This window comes from Hemibagrus wyckioides, linkage group LG03 (genome assembly GCF_019097595.1).
Source record: "Hemibagrus wyckioides isolate EC202008001 linkage group LG03, SWU_Hwy_1.0, whole genome shotgun sequence".
Lineage (NCBI taxonomy): Eukaryota > Metazoa > Chordata > Actinopteri > Siluriformes > Bagridae > Hemibagrus > Hemibagrus wyckioides.
In genome coordinates, this window is record NC_080712.1 from 10,811,970 (window position 1) to 10,831,576 (window position 19,607).

Below are 19,607 nucleotides of genomic sequence, written 5' to 3' on the forward strand. Positions count from 1 at the left end.
TTGGGTCAGGAGGCATGCAGACTAATGAATTATAAATTGGACCGTTTAATACAATTTGCACATTTTAATGGACAGTATAAGAACCGACCATAAATCAGTTACATGGTTTTAACTGTTATCTTCATTTCTGTTGCTAACAGAGTCAGAAATGACAGAGTGAGGCAGGTTTATTTGGAATGATTTCAGCATGTAGTTCTATCACAGTGCTAATTACTGCCAATCACGTCAACATAAAGGCTTAAGTATTAATCTTACAGATCTGAAATGAAAACTTAAAGGGCAAAAGAAAATGTAAAGGCATTGTGTTGGAACTGATGGTACTAGAAAACTTTTTTTTAGACATTTTTGACAAAATTGTCCCTGAACACTCCTTAGGTTGTCTTTAATAGCATGAGATGTTAAAGTCTGATCTGTAGGATCTGCTGTTTCCTACAATACTGATATGATTGCTGCTTTTAGTCAACAGATGATGAACTACAGACTCGTAAGACCTTAAGTAGTGATTTCGTTCAGGGCATTAATGCAATCCATCATTTTCTAACATGCACAATGTTTTGTGATTTTCTTTTGTGAAACCAAGATTTTAAAGATTTCTAGACTTTTTCTTTCATAATCTTGTACTTAAAGGTGTTAAAGCTCACTTACAAGGTCATCAAATCGTTAAAAAGGAGAAAAACATGAAACGTGATACACATTAGGGAAGTTGTCTGTATAGAAAAAGGCAAGGATTTAAAACCTCAATATCAAATGTCTCTTACATTTTCAGAATATCCATATTTTCCATTTTCCACATTACAAAATGTGTATCTTTAAATATTTTTTTAAATATCCCCAGACCCCTGACTTCCCCCACAATTCTACAATCACTGCACCTTTTCAAATAATTGTAAACAGGACACAAAAGACATACATAATAAGAGATTTAATTATACTATGCAACAAATGTGAGTCTTCCAACAGGAACGATAAAACATACTTGCACATAATTTGCAGTGTCAGTAGGAACATTTTAAGAAAAACATTAAAAAAAAAACAAAAAAAAAAGCCCCACACATGAAAACCAATGAAGAACCCACACAAACGTAATGTCCATCATGCAAAACCTGGTCCACATACACCGGGGCTTTTAACAAAAACACTAATTGATGAGTAAGTCACAGTAACTGATTACCGATTCCAACAAGGATTCTGCATTTTGACAAGCAACCTGTGGGCAAATCAATCAAATCTGGGTGACTATTATTCCAACCACAATGTCAAACTCTGGAGAGAGATGGAGAGAGAGAGATTTAACTGAAGACTGGTGAGGCGTCTTCTCACACACATTACTACACTCCACTTCATTTGGACGTCTGTAATGCATCAGTGCGTTTCCTGTCCTCTCTCCAGACCAGCCCAGGCCGCACTTTGTTGCTCTCAGAGAGTCCTTGTAAGTCTATCCAGTGCCGGCGGCTGCCTTCCTCATCGTCTCCTCATCCTGTACGGAGAGCTCGGTGAGTTTTCGACCCAGCCGCTCGTGCAAGTCGAGGTACTTTGCCACGCAGCGATCCAGACACACTGCTTCACCTTTTGATAATTCAGCTTCCTTGTAGTGAGGAGGAACACACTTCCTGTGACATGCGTTGGTCATTCTGCAGGAAGAATATATTTGAGACATTTCAGTGCATGTTCTCATGATACTAACTTCTTGAGCTTATAAATTAATGCTAAAGCATCTGAGACACTTAAGACTTTCTTTTTGAAAATAAGTATTAACAAAAACACTAATACAGTGTCACGTCATTACAGCCCTGTCGTTTTCTGATCTCTCTGACACTTTAACTACAGAGCAAAAGAAATGTTTATCTAGCACAAAATGATTATGACATTACTGCTGTGTAAACAGTAGTGTCCCAGTAACCAAAACCCTTGCTTGGTAACCAAAAACACATGACTAATAAGCAACAGTGTATAATGCACAAAGTGTGTATTGATACAGTGTGTGATATTTCGAGATCACAGAACAAATACATTTGTTTAAAGGCTCTGAGCTTCTGATTAAATAATTGTGGGAAGCCAAGGGGCCAGAGGACACGTAACCCTCTCTGCTCCAAATAACTGATCCAATGCTCTGAGCTTTGTAAAAGGATCTGTAGTAGATTTATAAACTGTGGCAGTAATTAATTTAAGGTTAAAATGATCAGGGATCTAGATGCATTTACTATCTAGCACTCTGTGCCCACAACTTTGTCCGCTATTCTTGTAGTATCTATTTTCTGGGTAAATTGTATTTGTATTCCTGTAAAATAAACCAATTGATTACTTTATCTCTAGTTTAGTTACCAAGTAGTTCTAATGCAAAAATGTTTGGTGCAGTAAAAGTGTACGACTTAATTTTATACATTTTCTAAGAACTAATCTATCAAATAGTTTCCCAGTCCCTGGTGGTCAAGCTGCAGGATCCCACGCTTGCATCGACGTGGCCTGGGTTTGATTCCCAGACAGGAAACTGACCCAGCCAATGAGGGGTTAACTCTCAATGTCGGTCCTAAGCCTAAATAAAATAGGAGGATCGCATCAGGAAGAGTGTCCTCTCTCTCTCTCTCTCTCTCATCATCACATCTCGAAATCATTTACTTGATCAGGAAATGTGTTATAAATCAGTTATAAATTTAAGATATCAGGAGCTGGACAGGACTGAGCAACAGATCACAAATACTAACAGACCGCAATAATGGAAAACATTGTCATGATACACAATATGTAGTACATTATTTGTGTCATCAGAGACAGAAGTCTCGTGAAAAAATGAAGAAACAAATGAAAAACAACTGCTACAAAAATACTTTGGTACAAAATATGATCCAATCAGCTGCTGGTTACTGTGTGTAACAATCTACAACCTATAATTCTCATAGAAAAGCTTGTTGTGAGGCGATTTATTGATGTCTATGGATATTAATATTGCCTTATGCAGGGTTGTAGGGAACTTGGAGATTATCTGAGGGGACTCGGACCACTAGGTGAGGGACACCTTAGATGAGGTGCCAACCCATTACAGGGCACCATCACACATTCACACCTATTCATTCACTATGAACAATTCAGCGATATCAGTCAGATTCTTCAGGATTTTCCAATAACAAAACTGTAGATGAATGAAATCTTTATCAAGCACTTGAGTTAGTATTTGGGTAATTATTAAACTTCAAAATGTCTTCTCTTTATATTGTACTAACTTTCCCAAAAAGCATTTTAGACTGATGGTAATTTTAGTCCCTTATCTATAATAAAATCTACATACATAAGGGAAATGAACACATTGTCATGTGTGACACTGCATATTGTCTCTTTCATTTATGATGAATCTTCTCTCATAAGAAGAAAGCAAGTGGGCTTAGTTAATATATATATCTAGATGCCAAGAGCTAGTTATGAAAATTTGTAGAAGAAATGTTCATTTTCTAAATGTATGGAGACTTTTGGTACACTGCAAAGCACTATTGCAAGCGAGGTAGTGGTGTGAATGAACGGAGAGAGCGAGGTAGTGGTGTGAATGAACGGAGAGAGCGAGGTAGTGGTGTGAATGAACGGAGAGAGCGAGGTAGTGGTGTGAATGAACGGAGAGAGCGAGGTAGTGGTGTGAATGAACGGAGAGAGCGAGGTAGTGGTGTGAATGAACGGAGAGAGCGAGGTAGTGGTGTGAATGAACGGAGAGAGCGAGGTAGTGGTGTGAATGAACGGAGAGAGCGAGGTAGTGGTGTGAATGAACGGAGAGAGCGAGGTAGTGGTGTGAATGAACGGAGAGAGCGAGGTAGTGGTGTGAATGAACGGAGAGAGCGAGGTAGTGGTGTGAATGAACGGAGAGTGTGAGGTAGTAGGTGAATGAGGTAGCATAGTGAGTGAGGCAGCGTAGTGAATGAATGGTCAGAAAGCACATTTACAGAGATAGAAATATAAACTCCACAAATACAGGGTGTCACAACCCTGAGATATGTACTGTATACACACAAAAATTGACACTATGATTGCCTCAGTCACTAGTTACTGAAAGAAATCAGATGGGTTAAATTGGGTAAACACTCCTGGTGTACCCATACATTGTAAACGGGGGTCTGTCTGCTGATATAACCTTGAACACTGTCATAAACAAGCACTGGCAACCTAAATCAGAAGAGAGATCACATCTGTGTATTCACTGTAATTCGTCTTGTACTTTATGGCGTTCGTGTGTACTGGGCTACTGTTGTGATGTTTCTTCAGAGTCATGGTGCAACACACATCTCAATTTGTACAAGTTATACAGAGGAAATGGCTGGTAGAGAATAAGGCTGACTGAGTGGACAAAAGCCATTACCAAATTAAACTTTCCACTTAAAACATTTATGCATATTAGTGGCTTTATTAAGGGGGACACAGCTTATTAGGGTATAGTGAGATGCAGCAGCATGGCACTTACTTGAGGCATTAGCTAGCTAGCATGTGCAAAATATTTTAAAATATAGCAGGGAATGATTTTTAAAATATTTGCCAACTTTGCAGAGAGACGACAAGCCACTGTTTAACGCAGAAAAACTAGAGGATTCATTTTAATGTGAAAACATTTACAAACTGAAGGACTTTTATGCAAAGCTTCCATTAGCATGCTAACAGATATTAACGTTACCGGTTGTACATGTCTGCCATCATTTCCACCTCGAGTTCGGCCGCCAGTTGCTGTGCTTTCATTGGGTCCATCTTGAATTTTTATCCCGTTTAAAACCCCACCAGGATCTGATTAAATTCACAAAACCGACAGCAAACGTTTAACCTTCAGTCAAAGGAGAGCGGCACAAGCACACGTGGGATGTGTCACCGCCTGATCAGCGTCATTGGACTGCGCATGCGTGAGATCCTGCGCCTGCGCAATGCAAACAAGGGCCGCTCCAAGTCGTTATAGGCGAGGCTTTTTTATTACACTCCATACACCAAATGCAATACATGACTAGATGTTACACCAGACCAGTAGACCATTTACTGCACTGTATTACAATATGGCTGTTTTTAAAAGCTTTTTGCCGTTCCCCCAGTAAACAAGGATGAAGATAATATTAATACTATTTACCAAAAGTATGTGGACACATGACCATCACACCTATATGACCCTGTTGGACATCCCATTCCAAAACCATGACATTGGTATAGGGATGGTGTCCTCTTTGGGGCTATAACAACCTTTTATCTTCTGGAAAGGCTTTCTACAAGATGTTGGCTGTGGTGATTTGTGCCCATTCAGTCAAATGTGAAAATTCTCAGTCATCTAGCTGAGGTTATCTGAAAGACCCAAAGGTTATCTGGACCCAAAGTCGTGCCAACCAGACTCATCCAAGCACTTTTTCAGTCTGGGGGAATTTAGCAGGATTTCACAAATTTGTATTCTCCAGGGTCAATAGAGGTGGAGGTCCTAGGCAAAACCTGTCTCCTATTTTTCATGCTGCTCTTTCTTCCATTCTTAAGATCAAGACCTCATCACAGGTCCACCGGGAAAGCCACACCTAAAGGATGCCCCCAAAACACCCTACAAATCATCCCCTAACACCCCACCACTCATATTCTCTGATCACTCTAATGGCTTTTTGTACTTTGCTGCAATCTATCCATACTCTACCTTTCTCTGGGGGGTCACTACATCCTCATGACTCTTCCCACTCCTAACAACTCCCTCTACACTCACCTTCTCCACTGTTCCCCTAATGAGCCTATCCAGGGAGAGGGGAGAATCCTTGACCCTGGAGGATACAAAATTGTGAAATCCTGCCAACTTCCCTCACATTGAAGAAGCTGCTTGGATAAATAGTGAAACATTTCACTCTAACTAGAATGAAGTCCAGTTTACATTTTCTGTGAGGTAAAACACTGATGTTGGACAAGAAGGTTTTCACTATGGTTCAGGTCAGGGGATCTGTAAAGGCCACTGGAGTTCCTCTAAACCAGACTCATCAAAACATGTATTCAATGATACAGTCATGCTGGAACAAATTTGGAAGCAAACAATTGTCTAAAATGTATTTGTATGCTGTATCATTGACTTAACAATTCACTGGAACTAAGGAAAACATTCCCTGACCCTTCTCTCTCATCCACCAAACTTTACTGTTGGCACTATGCATTCTAGTTTGTAGCATCCTCCAGGCATCTCCTAAAGCTAGATTCATTCATTAGACTGACAGATAGTGAAGCATGATTAATCACTCCAGGAAACAAATTTCCACTGCTCCATAGTCCAGTAGCAGTGTCTGTTACACCACTCCAGCTGATGCTTGGCTTTATGCATAATGATTTAGTGAAGGCTTATGTGCAGCTGCTCGGTGATGGAAACTCATTTCGTGAAGCTCCTGATGTACAATGTTGCTTCCAGAGGCGGTGAGTTATGCAACAGAGGATAAACAATTTTTATGCCTGCGCTGTGAGTCTGCATGTTTTACCACTTCATGGTTGGGCCGTCGTTGCTTCTAGATGCTTCCATTTCACAATAATAGCACTTATAGTTTAATGGGACAGATCTAGTTGGATGGGGCCAGACAGAAATGTCATAAACTGACTTGTGACAAAGATGGCATCTTATGACAGAAGTCAGTGGGTTATCAAATGAGACAATTTTTTGCCAATGTCTATCTATAGTTATGTGATTAATTTTGTGTACTTGTTAGCATGACTGTCCACATACATTTGGACATATAGTGTATGTCATAACATGTCATAACTGTACATTTTGTAAGAAATGCCTAGAGACTGTTGTTCATTTATTGTGATACTGCGAATTTTTTTTGCCTTTATCATTTGTATTGATGAACATTTAAAAAACCTTTCATCTTCTAAAAGCCCACAAAACATGTCATATGCTTATATGAGAAATCTTACAGTAATTATAGTAATAATAGCTTTATTTTATATTCTTAAATGGAATTATTTTGATGTAAGATGGCATGTTTGAATTCCCTTAAATGTAATATGACACATTAAATTGACATAATTCTGCCCGGGGGTCGATACAGGCACATGCCACCCTGTAATTTCCATAATGAAAGGTCTGCATGTAACATAGGTTGATATCATTTTAATACTTATTATAGAATATATTTAATAGATTAATTTTTAGTGACTGTGAATCCAGAGACTATCCTGGTAACACTGAGCACAAGCTAGGTGATTTTCCCCCCAGATAGAGATCAATGTATATTAGCCAAGCTCAGGGTTTTTTGGTTTGGGACATGGGGAGGAAACTGGAGAACCCAGAGGAAACCCACAAACACATAAGGTGAATGTGCAATACAAAGCATAGACATTCGGCCAAACTCAGGATTGAACCCAGGGCCCTGGAGATGTAAGGAATCAGTGATACCCACTGCAACATATTAAAGATAATGATTGCTCAATTCGACTTTTATGACAGAAATGCTGTTTCCACAAACTGTAGGCTTTAATTAATGGCCAAACCAAGAGAAAAACAAAAATAATATAAAGTTATTGGTGTTTTGTTAGTGCAGGAAAAAATGTACACAAATGAATTTATCCAACACCTATCTGCATAAATCAAGCATTTACATACACATAAATAATCTTAATAATAATAAATTACATCAAAAATAAACAGAAATGTACCAGTGCTAAATCCTTTGTTAGACTGAGTTGAAAAATATTCTGGTGCTTGCAAAGTATGTTCAATTTGATTCCTCTCCAGTCACATCAACCTCATCTTCTTCTTCATCCCTCCACTCATCCTCTTCTTCCAGAATAATTTTGCACTGAGTACCAACTACAGTGCATGGCTGATGAGGAGAGTCAGAGATGTCATCCACAACAAGCTCCTCTTCAGCACTGCTGTAGTCCTCTGCTGACTCAGTGTTCAGATTTGGCAGAAACACTGCTGATGAACTTACGGTATCGACTGGGAAGCTGCTGAGATCAGGTCCTTCTCCATGTGGAATAGAGGATGCTTCAGTATTTATCATCTCTGAAGTCATAGCTGTTAAAAATACAATTAAAACAGATAGATAGATAGATAGATAGATAGATAGATAGATAGATAGATAGATAGATAGATAGATAGATAGATAGATAGAATTAACAAACAATAATACAATTTTATTCTGAATAACCTAGCCTGAAGATCTCTAAATAAATCAGTGTAATATTGCAAGCAGTTGTACAGATTTTGCCTTATACAAGCTAAGATCTTGTAAGCCTCTAGATTACAATGACTGAAAGTCAAAGACAGACCAAAAAGCTACACATATAAGAAGAAACCCTTTCTTCATGAAGTGAAAAAAAAAACCCATTAAAACTATAGTTGATATGATCCATTAGCTAATATGTCTCTTTATTTACATTATTATTAACATCTTTCAATTAGGTTTGTTTATATTTGTCTGTTAAAATAAATTGTCTTTTAAGTCTTAGCAAGAACTAGCTGTGGGGCGGGAGTCGTGGATGTCGAACAAAAGCTTTGTCAAAACAGGAAGCGATTTATTTTCCTCAACGTACACAGAATTTACATATTAAAATTAAAATTCAATAAAATCAGAGTCGCAATCCTTAAACCTTATGTCAAGAGGCATTGTGCTTGTTTAGAAAAACTTACATTTTAGGGAAGTTACTAGGTTGCATTCATACAGGATATAATCAAATAATCAAGAACTCTTAACATGATATAAATGAATATTATAAACCAAATAAATATTAATGTGTATGATGTCATTATATAAGCGATATCATGTTAGACAGTATGTATTATAAAATCTGACCTGAGCATTCAACTGTGTTAAACACTGACCATAGTTCCAGGCTGAATAAAGCCAAAGCTTTGGTCAGAATCAGAACATCAGAATCAGTATACCATGATAGTGTAATACACTATAACTCTCAACTTGCTACACCCAGATAGACCATTACAACTCTGATGAGGAAGATACAATCGAACTTTTACATAATATTAAAATCAAGAAACTAAAGTTACCTTCATCTGGTGGCATGACTTCAACTTCAGTCCTTAAAACCTGCTGTCCATTTAATTCTTCCTCGCGAGCAAGAGCTTGTCCATCATTATCCATCACAATTTGGTTTTCCTCTACATCACCAACGTTTTCCACTGTAGCAATCACTTCATCTCCATGATCTGTAACCAGCTGTAGACTCTCATCCACTACATCAATGTCAATATCACTTATTTCAGCCTCATTATCATTCATTCTACTTATTTCCACATGTTCCGTTCTCCTTACTGCATTCTCTTTTTTTTCTATTTCTTGTCCTTCCAGATTACCAATTTGATTCCCAGTCCCTTCAGAATGCAGCTCTTTGGTCTTGACTAATTTGTCCTCTGTTGGCTTGTTAGAAACTTCACAAAGACTTTCTGTAATTTGTTCATCTACTTTTGGTTTCTCCATCATGGTTTCAGGTCTAAAGGGACAGAGTAATGTTGTAGATGATTCAAGCTGCAGATGATTTTCCATTCCAAAATGATTGTTAAAGTCCCTTACTGTTGGAATTGTACACAAACAAGAAGCAGCATTTAGATCAACAACCTCATGAATGGATAAACCAGTATTCACACTAATCTCAGCTTCTCTTACAAAGTTTCCATTCACCAAACATCCATTTACATTTCTGGATGAACATTCATCTTGTTCAGTGTCAGCTCTGTTTTTTGAATTCACGTTTTCCACTTCAGATTTGTTTAACATATCATCAGGTTTATTAGTCCTTGGTACTCCTTTCCCTATCTCAGTTTCTTCAGTTGTATCTTTCTTTTTCTGTTTATTGCTGTCCATCTTTAACTCAGCACTCAGGTCCTCAGGCTCTGGAGGTTGTCTGATCTTCTTACAGACAAGATTTGGAGATAAATTAGTCCTGATTTTTCTATCAGATGACTGCAAAACCGATTGTTGTTGATTAACATGAAAATGCTGGGTGACAGTGGGGTCTGGCCTGAAAACAGTCTGATGGAAAATCTCATCACAAAACCCTTTCTTCTTAGCGAGACTAGCAAACATTTCGGGCTGTTTGTTTTCTTCTCTGTTCAGGCTCACATCTGGCGTAACTTTCTTAGGCTCTGTGAAGAGATTTTTCTTTTCTGGTTCTGGTAGATTGTTCTTTTCACATTCATTGAAGACATCCTTGACTTTAGTTATGTTTTGTGCAAAGCCTAAAGGATGTTGTACATTAGAGGGCCTCCTATTCCCATGTCTTGGCACATTTTCTTTGCTCATTTGTGTTATCTGTAAGTCATGATGGCTGCAAGAAGATGAAGCGTTAAGGACTGGAGCTGAACTGTTGAGTTCACTTATTTTGCTTAAGTCTTCCATCTGAGCTATAGTGCATGTCCTTTTTTGGACAGGCATCCCAAGTCCACGTTTTGTTACCAAAGAGGCAGGTAGTTTTGTATCCCAAACATCTTTTTGACATGCCTCTTGACCTTTACACTTGAAAGGTGGACTTATCTGACAGAGTACCATGTTCTCATGAGATTTCTGATCCATTGGGACTGTGTTTCTTGTCTTGGCAGCCTTTAGACAATCCATTTTCTCAGAGGTTACAGGGTTGCTAATGTCTTGTACATTATCAATTTGTCTTATATTCATTTTAGCATTACAGGGATCTACTATCTTCTCTGCTTGTGTGTCATTTGGGTAATTAACTTTTGCTTTTTTTCTATAAGGCTCATTATCAGATTCAACACTATGTGCTGCTGTAGATACGCTTCGGACCACTGATTCATTCAGTTGTCTGTCAAGCATTTTGTCTTCTGTCCCCTTTCTCAGGTCATTCTTAAAATCTGGCATTTTTATCTTTTTCTCTTTTGATTTATACTCACTGACTCCTCCATTGTGATCTCTATTTGATCTTAAAGGGCATGATTTCTTTCGTACCCCTGAGCAGTGTATCTCATTTACATGTTGAGAAGTACATGATAAATTCTGTTGGACAGTTTCACCAGGATGTGCTTGGGGCTGAACTGGAGAAGACGTGTATCTCAATGTTGGCTGAAGGTTGACATGTGATGCAGAAAGGCATGAAGAACATTCCAGAGGTCCTAAAAGGTCTTGGGTAGAGATACCAGTTACTTCGCCTGCTTCTGATGGAAGAGGTGAAAGACATCTTGGGAGCCTCATCTCGCTGAAATCCCCCCAATTATCAGAATCTGGGGCTTGACCAACATCTGATGATTGCCAGAGTGACACTTGATCTGTTACATGAATCTCTTCTGTACACTGTCCTCCTACTGGTGTGGGATTATTACTGGTGTGAGTTTGTGTACCACAGTCTTCACTTGTCTGCTTTCTTACCTGTGCATAAGTATCTGCCGCACAAAAGATGTTATTTAAAACAGACTTCAATTCAACTACATTTTGATGCCTAGGTGGCAAAATATCTGTCATGGGGCATGGTGGTGTAAATGATGAATCAATATTTTTCTTTTGTGCCGTGCATGGAGAGGTACTGGAAAACGATGTTGGGTTACTTGCCACTGATGCAACATTCTTAAGATCCCATTTTCTGCAACTAGCAAGGTCCTCAGGGCCTAGAACAAAAAGCCTAGTCATATTTGAGCATTAAGAAAAGCATATTAAGCTCCCCAGACAAAAAGAATAGCCACACCCACCAGTAGCAGAGTGTTACTGGTGAGTAGGTTGTGCACCCAGATAAATGTACACGATTTGGCCATAAAATTATGTGGACTTCACCATCACACAAATACTTGGGTTATCACCCAAACAGTTGGTTGCACACAACTGTCCTGCATAGAGCCTTGACCTTAGCCCCACTGAGCACGTCTGAGATGAACTGGAACACCAGTTGAAGCCCAGGCCTCCTCACCCAACATATGTGCATCTGATCTTACTAATGCTCTAGTAGCTGAATGATCACAAATCCCCACAGCCATCTTGTGGAAATACTTACTAAAAGAGTGGAGCTTATTTAACAGCAAAGGGAGAATAAATCTGGACTGGGATGTTCAACTAGCACATATGGGCGAGATGGTCAGCTGTCCACAAACGTTTATCCATACAGTGTAAGTGTACAGGCAAAGAAGTGTTAATCAGGATTTTTAACACAGCTGTCACTTATTGGTCATTTTATTAGACACTTGTACCATGTTGGGATCCATTATAGTTGTGCCACTAGAGGCCAGATACTTTAAGGGACTTCTAGCTGGAGTAGTTGTACTTAATAAATTGTTAATATATGTGCTGAGCCTTACCAAAGAGTATGTTTGAAATATGTGTCTGTTACACATGATTGATCTTAAATTTATATTTATCACTACACTTCCATTTTGGGTCATCTGTGTTTCTTCTCTTAACGGCTTCCAAAGTTCAATTAAGCAGCTTAATCAGTGACAATTTCATGATATTAAAACAATCAGATGGTCTATCACAATGTGAGAAGTGATTTTATCTTGATTTTTAAAACATGCTGTGGCATTAAGCTTTTGTACCTGCTTCTCTTTGTTCAGAAGGGCCTGATGTTGTCCCAGATTCCACAGCTCCTAGATTATGGCCAAGCAAACAAAAATATGAAGCTGGTGAATTAGTAACAGCTGGACACTTCTCCAGTTTTTGATCCAGTTGTGTAGGCATGCTGCTGTTCCCCTCCATCGTGACCGAGGGCAAGATGTTTAATCCAACTGTGACCATTTCTAACAGCTTTGCGATATGTTTGATGGACTCTTCAGGCTGTGAAAAATCTGGTGGTAGAGGTGGCATTTGTAAAGTGGAGGAGAAAGGAGAGGGATCAGGGGCATGGGGACAAAAGTGCTCTGAAGGTGGCCTGATTGGTGTAGCAGGAAGAGGTGTGGTCAGCTCTGAGGGAGGTGTGAGCGTGACAGTTTCCAGATTCTGACAAGTCAATGAGGGAGAGGGGCTCAGCTGGACTTCTGCAGACCTCTTATGGGTCTGTGTGAGAATGGCGTCACCAGAGAGAAACAAGATAGAAGCAAAAAGATATACAAGATATGACAGAAGAGAACCACTGAATAATAAAGCGATTATGTTGCAACAGAATCAACATGAAGTTATCTGAGAGTAAACTACAGACAATTTATTTACTGAATCTGACCCTGAGCTGTTACCTCAGCAAGACTGTGCGTCATTGGTGGGTCATCCGAGGATCCACAAGTTTTTGATCCATCACCTGTACTCTCTTCTTGGACACTAACAATTTCCCATAATGCCCCACTCCTCTGCCTCTTCAGTTTAATCTTCAGCGAGATCTGTGTGCCTCCCTGTGGTATAAACACAGAGTTAAAAAAGAATTTTTTCGTCTTACTTCGTATTGCTTTCCCCTAAAAATTCTGACTAGAGCCTTTTAACATTGCAAATCATAACTAGTTCTCAACTTTGATTATCTCTTGTCAAGTTACTTACTTTCTTTGAATTTTTTGTTCTTTTCTTTTCCTTTTGAGTTTGCTGACGTTTGGCATGCACTCTAACCAACGCTTCAGTGCTTTGTGAAGGAGAGTGAGCAACAATCTCATCAATCCGGGCAAGACCAGTGTCTGGAGAAATGCTGTTATATTCTCTCGCAACATCAGTTAATTCATCAGGCAGGTCTATAGACAGCTCTGGCTCTGATGCAACACAGGTGTCTACGAATTGAGTTTCAGTGCTGTCTGTCTGAGTTCCTGAATGAGAAAAGTTCAGTTTCTTTCTCCCTTCTGTGTCTTCTGTCTGCAGGCCAATCTCCCTCCAACTTGCAGTTTTATTCTGGTGCCTGTTCACCTGCTTTTGCTTCTCTTCCATAAAATTACCGAAGCCCAGCCTGCAGGCAATGTCAATCACTTCTTGCTGTTCATCCAAGCTCTCTCCCTCCATCACACCTGAGTACATAAACCCAACCAACTTCATCAGGGCATGAGCTCCTATTGCCTCCAACTGTACTAGTCTACTTTGGCCCACAGGAAGTGAAGGAGCGTTGGAAAAGGCTCTATAAAAAACTGGACTGAGGGCAGACAACACACAGCTATGGGCGGGAATGGATACACCTAAGAAAGTAAAAGAAATACTTACATATTGTAAATACTTGTTAAAACAGTAATGGAAATGGCTAAAATTGATATGAAATTTACTATTTCTGTAAACAAAGACAAATGCAGCAATATTAAGCAGTAAGCCACAAGAGGGCATGTGTTAGTTATTCTTTTAAGGATAAAGGAGTTTTAGGCACAACGCAAAGCATGGTACCTAAAACCAGGTTTTTTAAACAGCAGCAAAGGCAATTGTCAAATGTAATGGTTTTAGTGTTTAAAGCATGGTTCTTTAATATAAAAGGATAATTCCATATACATTCAAATAGGGTATTTGTTCCCTGTCTCAGATTTCATTCATTCTTTTTAAAATTTGTTGCTTGTGACCTAAAACCAAAATCTGTAAAGTATTTTGACTAAATTTTAACACTATTCCCTTTTTTACTGCCCTGAAAAATATTTTTTAAAATTTAAATACCTTATCTCAGTAGGCACAGGCTCCCCGTGACCCGAGAATAGATGGGATAAGCGGTACAGACAATGAAATGAAATGAAATCTTATCTCAGAAGATCATGATTAGTTCTCATGATTAGAATTTATCTCCAAAGACATTTTTGCAGGCCACATGACATTTTGGCAGACATAAAAACAAACATGTTTTCTATTTGTCTCAATGTTTTTTTCTTATGGGGCCGCTGATTCCTCCACTGATATTATGGGTTTATATACCCCACTTTAATAGACCCACAATAAACTGCAAAATATTTTTCCTTCTAAAGCATTCAGAAATAAGTGCACTTGAATGATTATTTTAGCGTTCAAGGATCATTTGTAAAATGGTAGAAATACCATTTATTTGTGCAGCTCCTACTTAATGAACTGCTGATGCAACATAGTGTAGTAATGAAATGAATTCAATCATTTAATTAGCAACAGACCTTGATTTCTGCAAAAGATCCTGTGAAAAACTTATATATGTTGGGTTTTTAATTCATTCGCTTCTCCTGTCATAGTTTTTTCCCTCTCACCCTCTGTCTGCAGAAGTAAATCACAGTGAAGGCTGCATTGCTGCTGTTTCTGTAGCTCACAAAGGAGATGCAAAGCAAAGCCAGGCTGTTTGTACCTCCACATCCTAAGAACTACAGACACAAACACACACACGACAAACGGATATTAAAACTTGCATGATAAGGCCTCTCTGATCATATTTAATTACTCTAGCTTTTAACACAATGTGTTACACACAGTGTGTGTGTGTGTATAATCAAATATGACTGCAATAGGAGATGCTTGTAGATGGCAGGGTTATATAAACATTACATTAAGAAATATATCTATCAAACTGAAGTCATGCAGGTTGTTATTAATGTCATGGGGAAGTTAAGGTCAAGACTTTTTGCTTCAATTGCTATTCAGTTGTGATGGCAAAAAATTGCAAAAAAAAAAAATGCAGAAAGAAAGAGAGATATAGAGAGACAGCCAGATAGATAGATAGATAGATAGATAGATAGATAGACAGACAGACAGTTAGATAGATAGATAGATAGATAGATACCTTCACAAAGCTAAATTGGTCATCATACCAAATAAACATGAAACTCAAACCTGTTTCACATGTAGTGAAATAACTTCTGCCTAAACCTGAGAATAAAACACTAACACAACGTTAACCATAATAATGAATCCTACTGATACTTTTTTTTTCTTGTTTGTATGAAAACATAAAAACTTGTAAAAAATAAATTCGTTTAAAAGTAATAAATCTCTAACTGAAATTCACATGTGACTCATTGTAATAATTTAAGTAAATCTGTAACAGTAAAAAAGGAATAAATCATGTTTTAAAAAGAAAAGGAAGAGAAGGTGTTTCATGAATAAATAAGTATTTATCTGACTTACTACATTAAATTCGGATTGTTATCATGTTCCTTGGACATGGTGCGGATTTACCTGGGAAGTTACCTGCCTTTATTCAGAACGATGTGCCTGGTTTATTTTAAAGGCAGAACCATTTCAGAAATCAAAATTCTTATTTTTGGACTACTAGTGAGTAAAGAAAATCACTAATTCATTTAATTTAGTGATGTTACCCTCTATTCCTTTCGTTTCTTGTGTTGTTTTTAGTTGTTAATTTCGCATGGTGGCGAACTGAGCCCCATACACGCGCTGACGTCATCGGCGCCATTGTTGGCTACGTGCGACATAGCATACTAGCTTACTACATAGTACACATTAAATCCATCCATCCATCCATTGTCTGTACCCGCTTTATTCCTAATTAGGGTCAAGGGGATCTGCTGGAGCCTATCCCAGCACACACTGGGCGAAAGGCAGAGGTATACCCTGGACAGGGCGCCAGTTAGTAGACATTACACTCCAATGTAAATGGACAGCGTACTTACTTACTGCATAGTACGCGTCGCTCTCCGCTACCTATAGTAACTAGTCCGCGTACTCACTCACTACATAGTACGCGTCGCTCTTCGCTACCTATAGTAACTAGTCCGCGTACTCACTCACTACATAGTACGCGTCGCTCTTCGCTACCTATAGTAACTAGTCAGCGTACTCACTCACTACATAGTACGCGTCGCTCTTCGCTACCTATAGTAACTAGTTAGCGTACTCACTTACTACATAGTGCGCATCTCATTCCGCCACGTATAGTAACTGGAAAGCGTACTTGCTTACTACATAGTACGCTTCACTCTACGGTGACTACAATACAGTCGGAATCAGGGAAACTGCGGCTTTTGCTAAACCTTCTGCCATTAAATTACTCTCCTCTATCATTCTAGTTTAAAATATTTAATAAAACATTATATCCTCCTTTTGGAGAGCAATAGTCACACATGTTTGATGTGGGTTTACACAATTTAATCAAGAACAAAACGAATAACAAATTTAGATATCACAACCACAAAATAGGAAACAATATTAGCTTCATTTTGACTAAATAAAACTCTCAGAGGAACTTCAAATATCCCAATCCCAGTGCCTCTCAGGTATTTATTACTGTTTATTTGCATAAAGGTAAATTTTGCTTGGCCCCACCCACTTTCCCCGATATCTTGCATTTGTAGATGTTAGATCTAACCAGATTGCTTAAATTCATTTTCTTCATCTATATGCTGAGATGGACATTTCCTAATTGAACATATAGATTACATTTGCAAATATCCCTGTCCCAATCTCCTATGATACAGTGCCCCTGGAGCAGAGAGGTTTAAGGGCCTTGCTCAATTAGTGCTTGCTTGTTGGTGCTGGGGCTTGAATCCTGATTCTCCGATCCTCTTCCACTCCTCCATGACAACCTCTAAAGCAATGCTGGCAGCACTCATGGATCTGTTTTTTAAAGCCAGCTTCTGCACCTGACGCACAGCACGAGGACTCAACTTCTTTGATCGACCCTTGCGAGGCCTGTTCCGAGTAGAACCGGTCTTGGAAAACCTCTGTATGACCCTGGCCACTGTTTCAAGGTGTTACCAATTTTCTTGTAGCCTAGCCCATCTTTGTGGAGAGTGACAATTCTAATACTGAAATCCTCTGAGAGTTCTTTGCCATGAGGTGCCATATTGACTATAGAAAGAAATAGAAATAGCCTGTCACATATACATTACAGCACAGTGAAATTCTTTCTTCGCATATCCCATCCTTGGAGGTTGGGGTCAGAGCGCGGGGTCAGAGCGCAGGGTCAGCCATGATACAGCACCCCTAGAGCAGAGAGGGTTAAGTGCCTTGCTCAAGGGCCCACCAGTGGCAACTTGGCGGTGCAGGGGCTTGAACCCCCAAACTTCCCGTCAATGACCCAGAGCCTTAACCACTTGAGCTACCACCGCCACCATTGGCCTGATCATCCAGTGGTATGAATGAATTGTCCTCAAAGCACCAAATTTTAAATGCTCTAATATAAGATAGGACCATACAAATTTGTCTAATCAAGCTGACAAACACATGATGAATAGGACACGTGACTTTGGCATGGTTAAACGATGTTACAGCTGTTATCACTTAGGGTGTACTCACTTTTGTTGCCAGCTATTTTGACAATAATGGCTGTATGTTGAGTTATTTTCGGAAGACAGTTAATTTATACTGCTATACAAGCTGCACATTGACTACTCTAAAATATATCCAAGTTTTATTTCTATAGTATTGTCCTTTGAGAAGATATACTAAAAAATGTACTGAAATTAGAGGGGTATACTCACTTTTGTGAGATACTGTATATGCTTACCACAACAAACTAATTATTCTTTAGCACCAAGAGTATCCCACCCAAAAGTCCCACCAACCTATGATTTACTCATTAACATCACTGCACACAAACTTCAAACTTTGGAAAAGAAAAAAAAAATTATTCTTTTATTAAAAAACAGTATTGCTACGTTACACGTTTAATCCATGAAACAAAAGGTGCGATATTTAAGAGCAAGGCAGGTAGATAAAATTAAGAGAATGATCCGATTTTGTTGCATATAAAGTGTAGCACAACTGACGATACATGACACGAACAATTTTTTCCTGTTTTGTTTTTAATTAATGTATAAACCGTAAATGCATTTAATTAAAAATAAAACTGATTGCATATGCATTCACCCACAATAACCCCCAGAAAAACAATTATCCCAATCATAAAATATAAAAACAAAAACGAAACAGACAAACTGAGAGAAAACAAATAATTAAAATTAACAAATATTCTCTGGTATATATAGTTAAATGTGCTTTAATTTTTTCTTCTTTATCTAAATATCAAGCTAGAATCAAAATCTGAGCTCACCCTCAATTTTGCTTGTAATAGATGTAATTGTGTCAAGATTTTAGAAAGTCTTTCACTATCCTCAAAGTCAAAAAACATCCACCGGTTGGCCTGCTGCTGGATACCTTTTGCATAAAAGCTAAGCTTTTCTTTAATTAGTCACATAACCATACTGAATTGTATCTCTCTCTCACAGGTGGAAAAGATGGGTTTAAAAATCAGTTTGGGGAAAAATCACCTTGATGGTACAGGGGATTTAAAAAAAAAAAAAAACAACAATCAATACATAAAAACAAAACAACAAAAAACACTTAACTCCTAGTGCTAGAGTATCCATTCAGCAAATATCTACATCAGACACTGTGCATATCGAACACGCAGTCTATAGAAGGAGCACTTTGCTCATCATGTAAAGCCAACACACCCTCAATGTTCCATCACTCACTCCCAATGCACTGGAGGGCAAACTCCTAAAACCCCTCTCACACTACTTCTTGAAGCCACACTTGGACATTTTCTCTTTCTCTCTTGCTCACTCACTCACACACACACACACGCATGCCCTATGGGCTAATCAATAAGTGAGGCACTCTGATTAAGAATGGTGGACTTGTTATATGCCATCATATCTACACATCTGTCTGTATTCAGAGAGGAAACAGAAAGCTAGATCTGGCCAACAGACTGCTGGTGCTAATCTGCTGCCATTATCCATGCTGCTTTTCCAATGGAACTTTAACCCAGAGAGCTCCAGCTTCGAATATAGGACAAGGAGAGTCAAAGTGTTATTACAACCAAAAAAGAAAAGGGGATTTGGGGACCAAGAAGTAGGAGGTGGAGCAGTGTGTGCCCAGAGTGGT

The 19,607-nt window shown here is 38.7% G+C and overlaps 2 protein-coding genes across 2 annotated transcripts; both read right to left on the minus strand.

Moving 5' to 3' along the window:
* Positions 1-903: 903 nt before the first annotated feature.
* timm10 (translocase of inner mitochondrial membrane 10 homolog (yeast)) lies at positions 904-4,866 on the minus strand. Its single transcript, XM_058382279.1, has 2 exons — positions 4,646-4,866; positions 904-1,631 (listed from the first exon to the last, which is right to left on the minus strand). Exons 1-2 carry the CDS (start codon positions 4,714-4,716, stop codon positions 1,436-1,438), a joined length of 267 nt encoding a protein of 88 aa, XP_058238262.1. The 5' UTR covers positions 4,717-4,866; the 3' UTR covers positions 904-1,435.
* Positions 4,867-7,394: 2,528 nt separating this feature from the next.
* Positions 7,395-16,189, minus strand: LOC131349294 (uncharacterized). The gene is made up of 7 exons (XM_058384885.1): positions 16,135-16,189; positions 15,014-15,124; positions 13,452-14,002; positions 13,068-13,243; positions 12,458-12,990; positions 8,975-11,539; positions 7,395-7,984 (listed from the first exon to the last, which is right to left on the minus strand). Exons 1-7 carry the CDS (start codon positions 16,187-16,189, stop codon positions 7,680-7,682), a joined length of 4,296 nt encoding a protein of 1,431 aa, XP_058240868.1. The 3' UTR covers positions 7,395-7,679.
* Positions 16,190-19,607: the final 3,418 nt, after the last annotated feature.

What these genes read in the sequence shown, in the direction of transcription:
- timm10 (XM_058382279.1), bottom strand. Translation starts at nt 4,716, where the DNA reads ATGGACCCAATGAAAGCACAGCAACTGGCGGCCGAACTCGAGGTGGAA. An exon ending in ATGGCAGACATGTACAACCG is followed by an intron (nt 1,632 to 4,645) that starts GTAACGTTAATA and finishes TTCTTCCTGCAG; the next exon opens with AATGACCAACGCATGTCACA.
- LOC131349294 (XM_058384885.1), bottom strand. Translation starts at nt 16,189, where the DNA reads ATGTCGCACGTAGCCAACAATGGCGCCGATGACGTCAGCGCGTGTATG. An exon ending in ACAGCTCAGGGTCAGATTCA is followed by an intron (nt 12,991 to 13,067) that starts GTAAATAAATTG and finishes TTTATTATTCAG; the next exon opens with TGGTTCTCTTCTGTCATATC. An exon ending in TTCTGAACAAAGAGAAGCAG is followed by an intron (nt 11,540 to 12,457) that starts GTACAAAAGCTT and finishes TTTTTGTTCTAG; the next exon opens with GCCCTGAGGACCTTGCTAGT.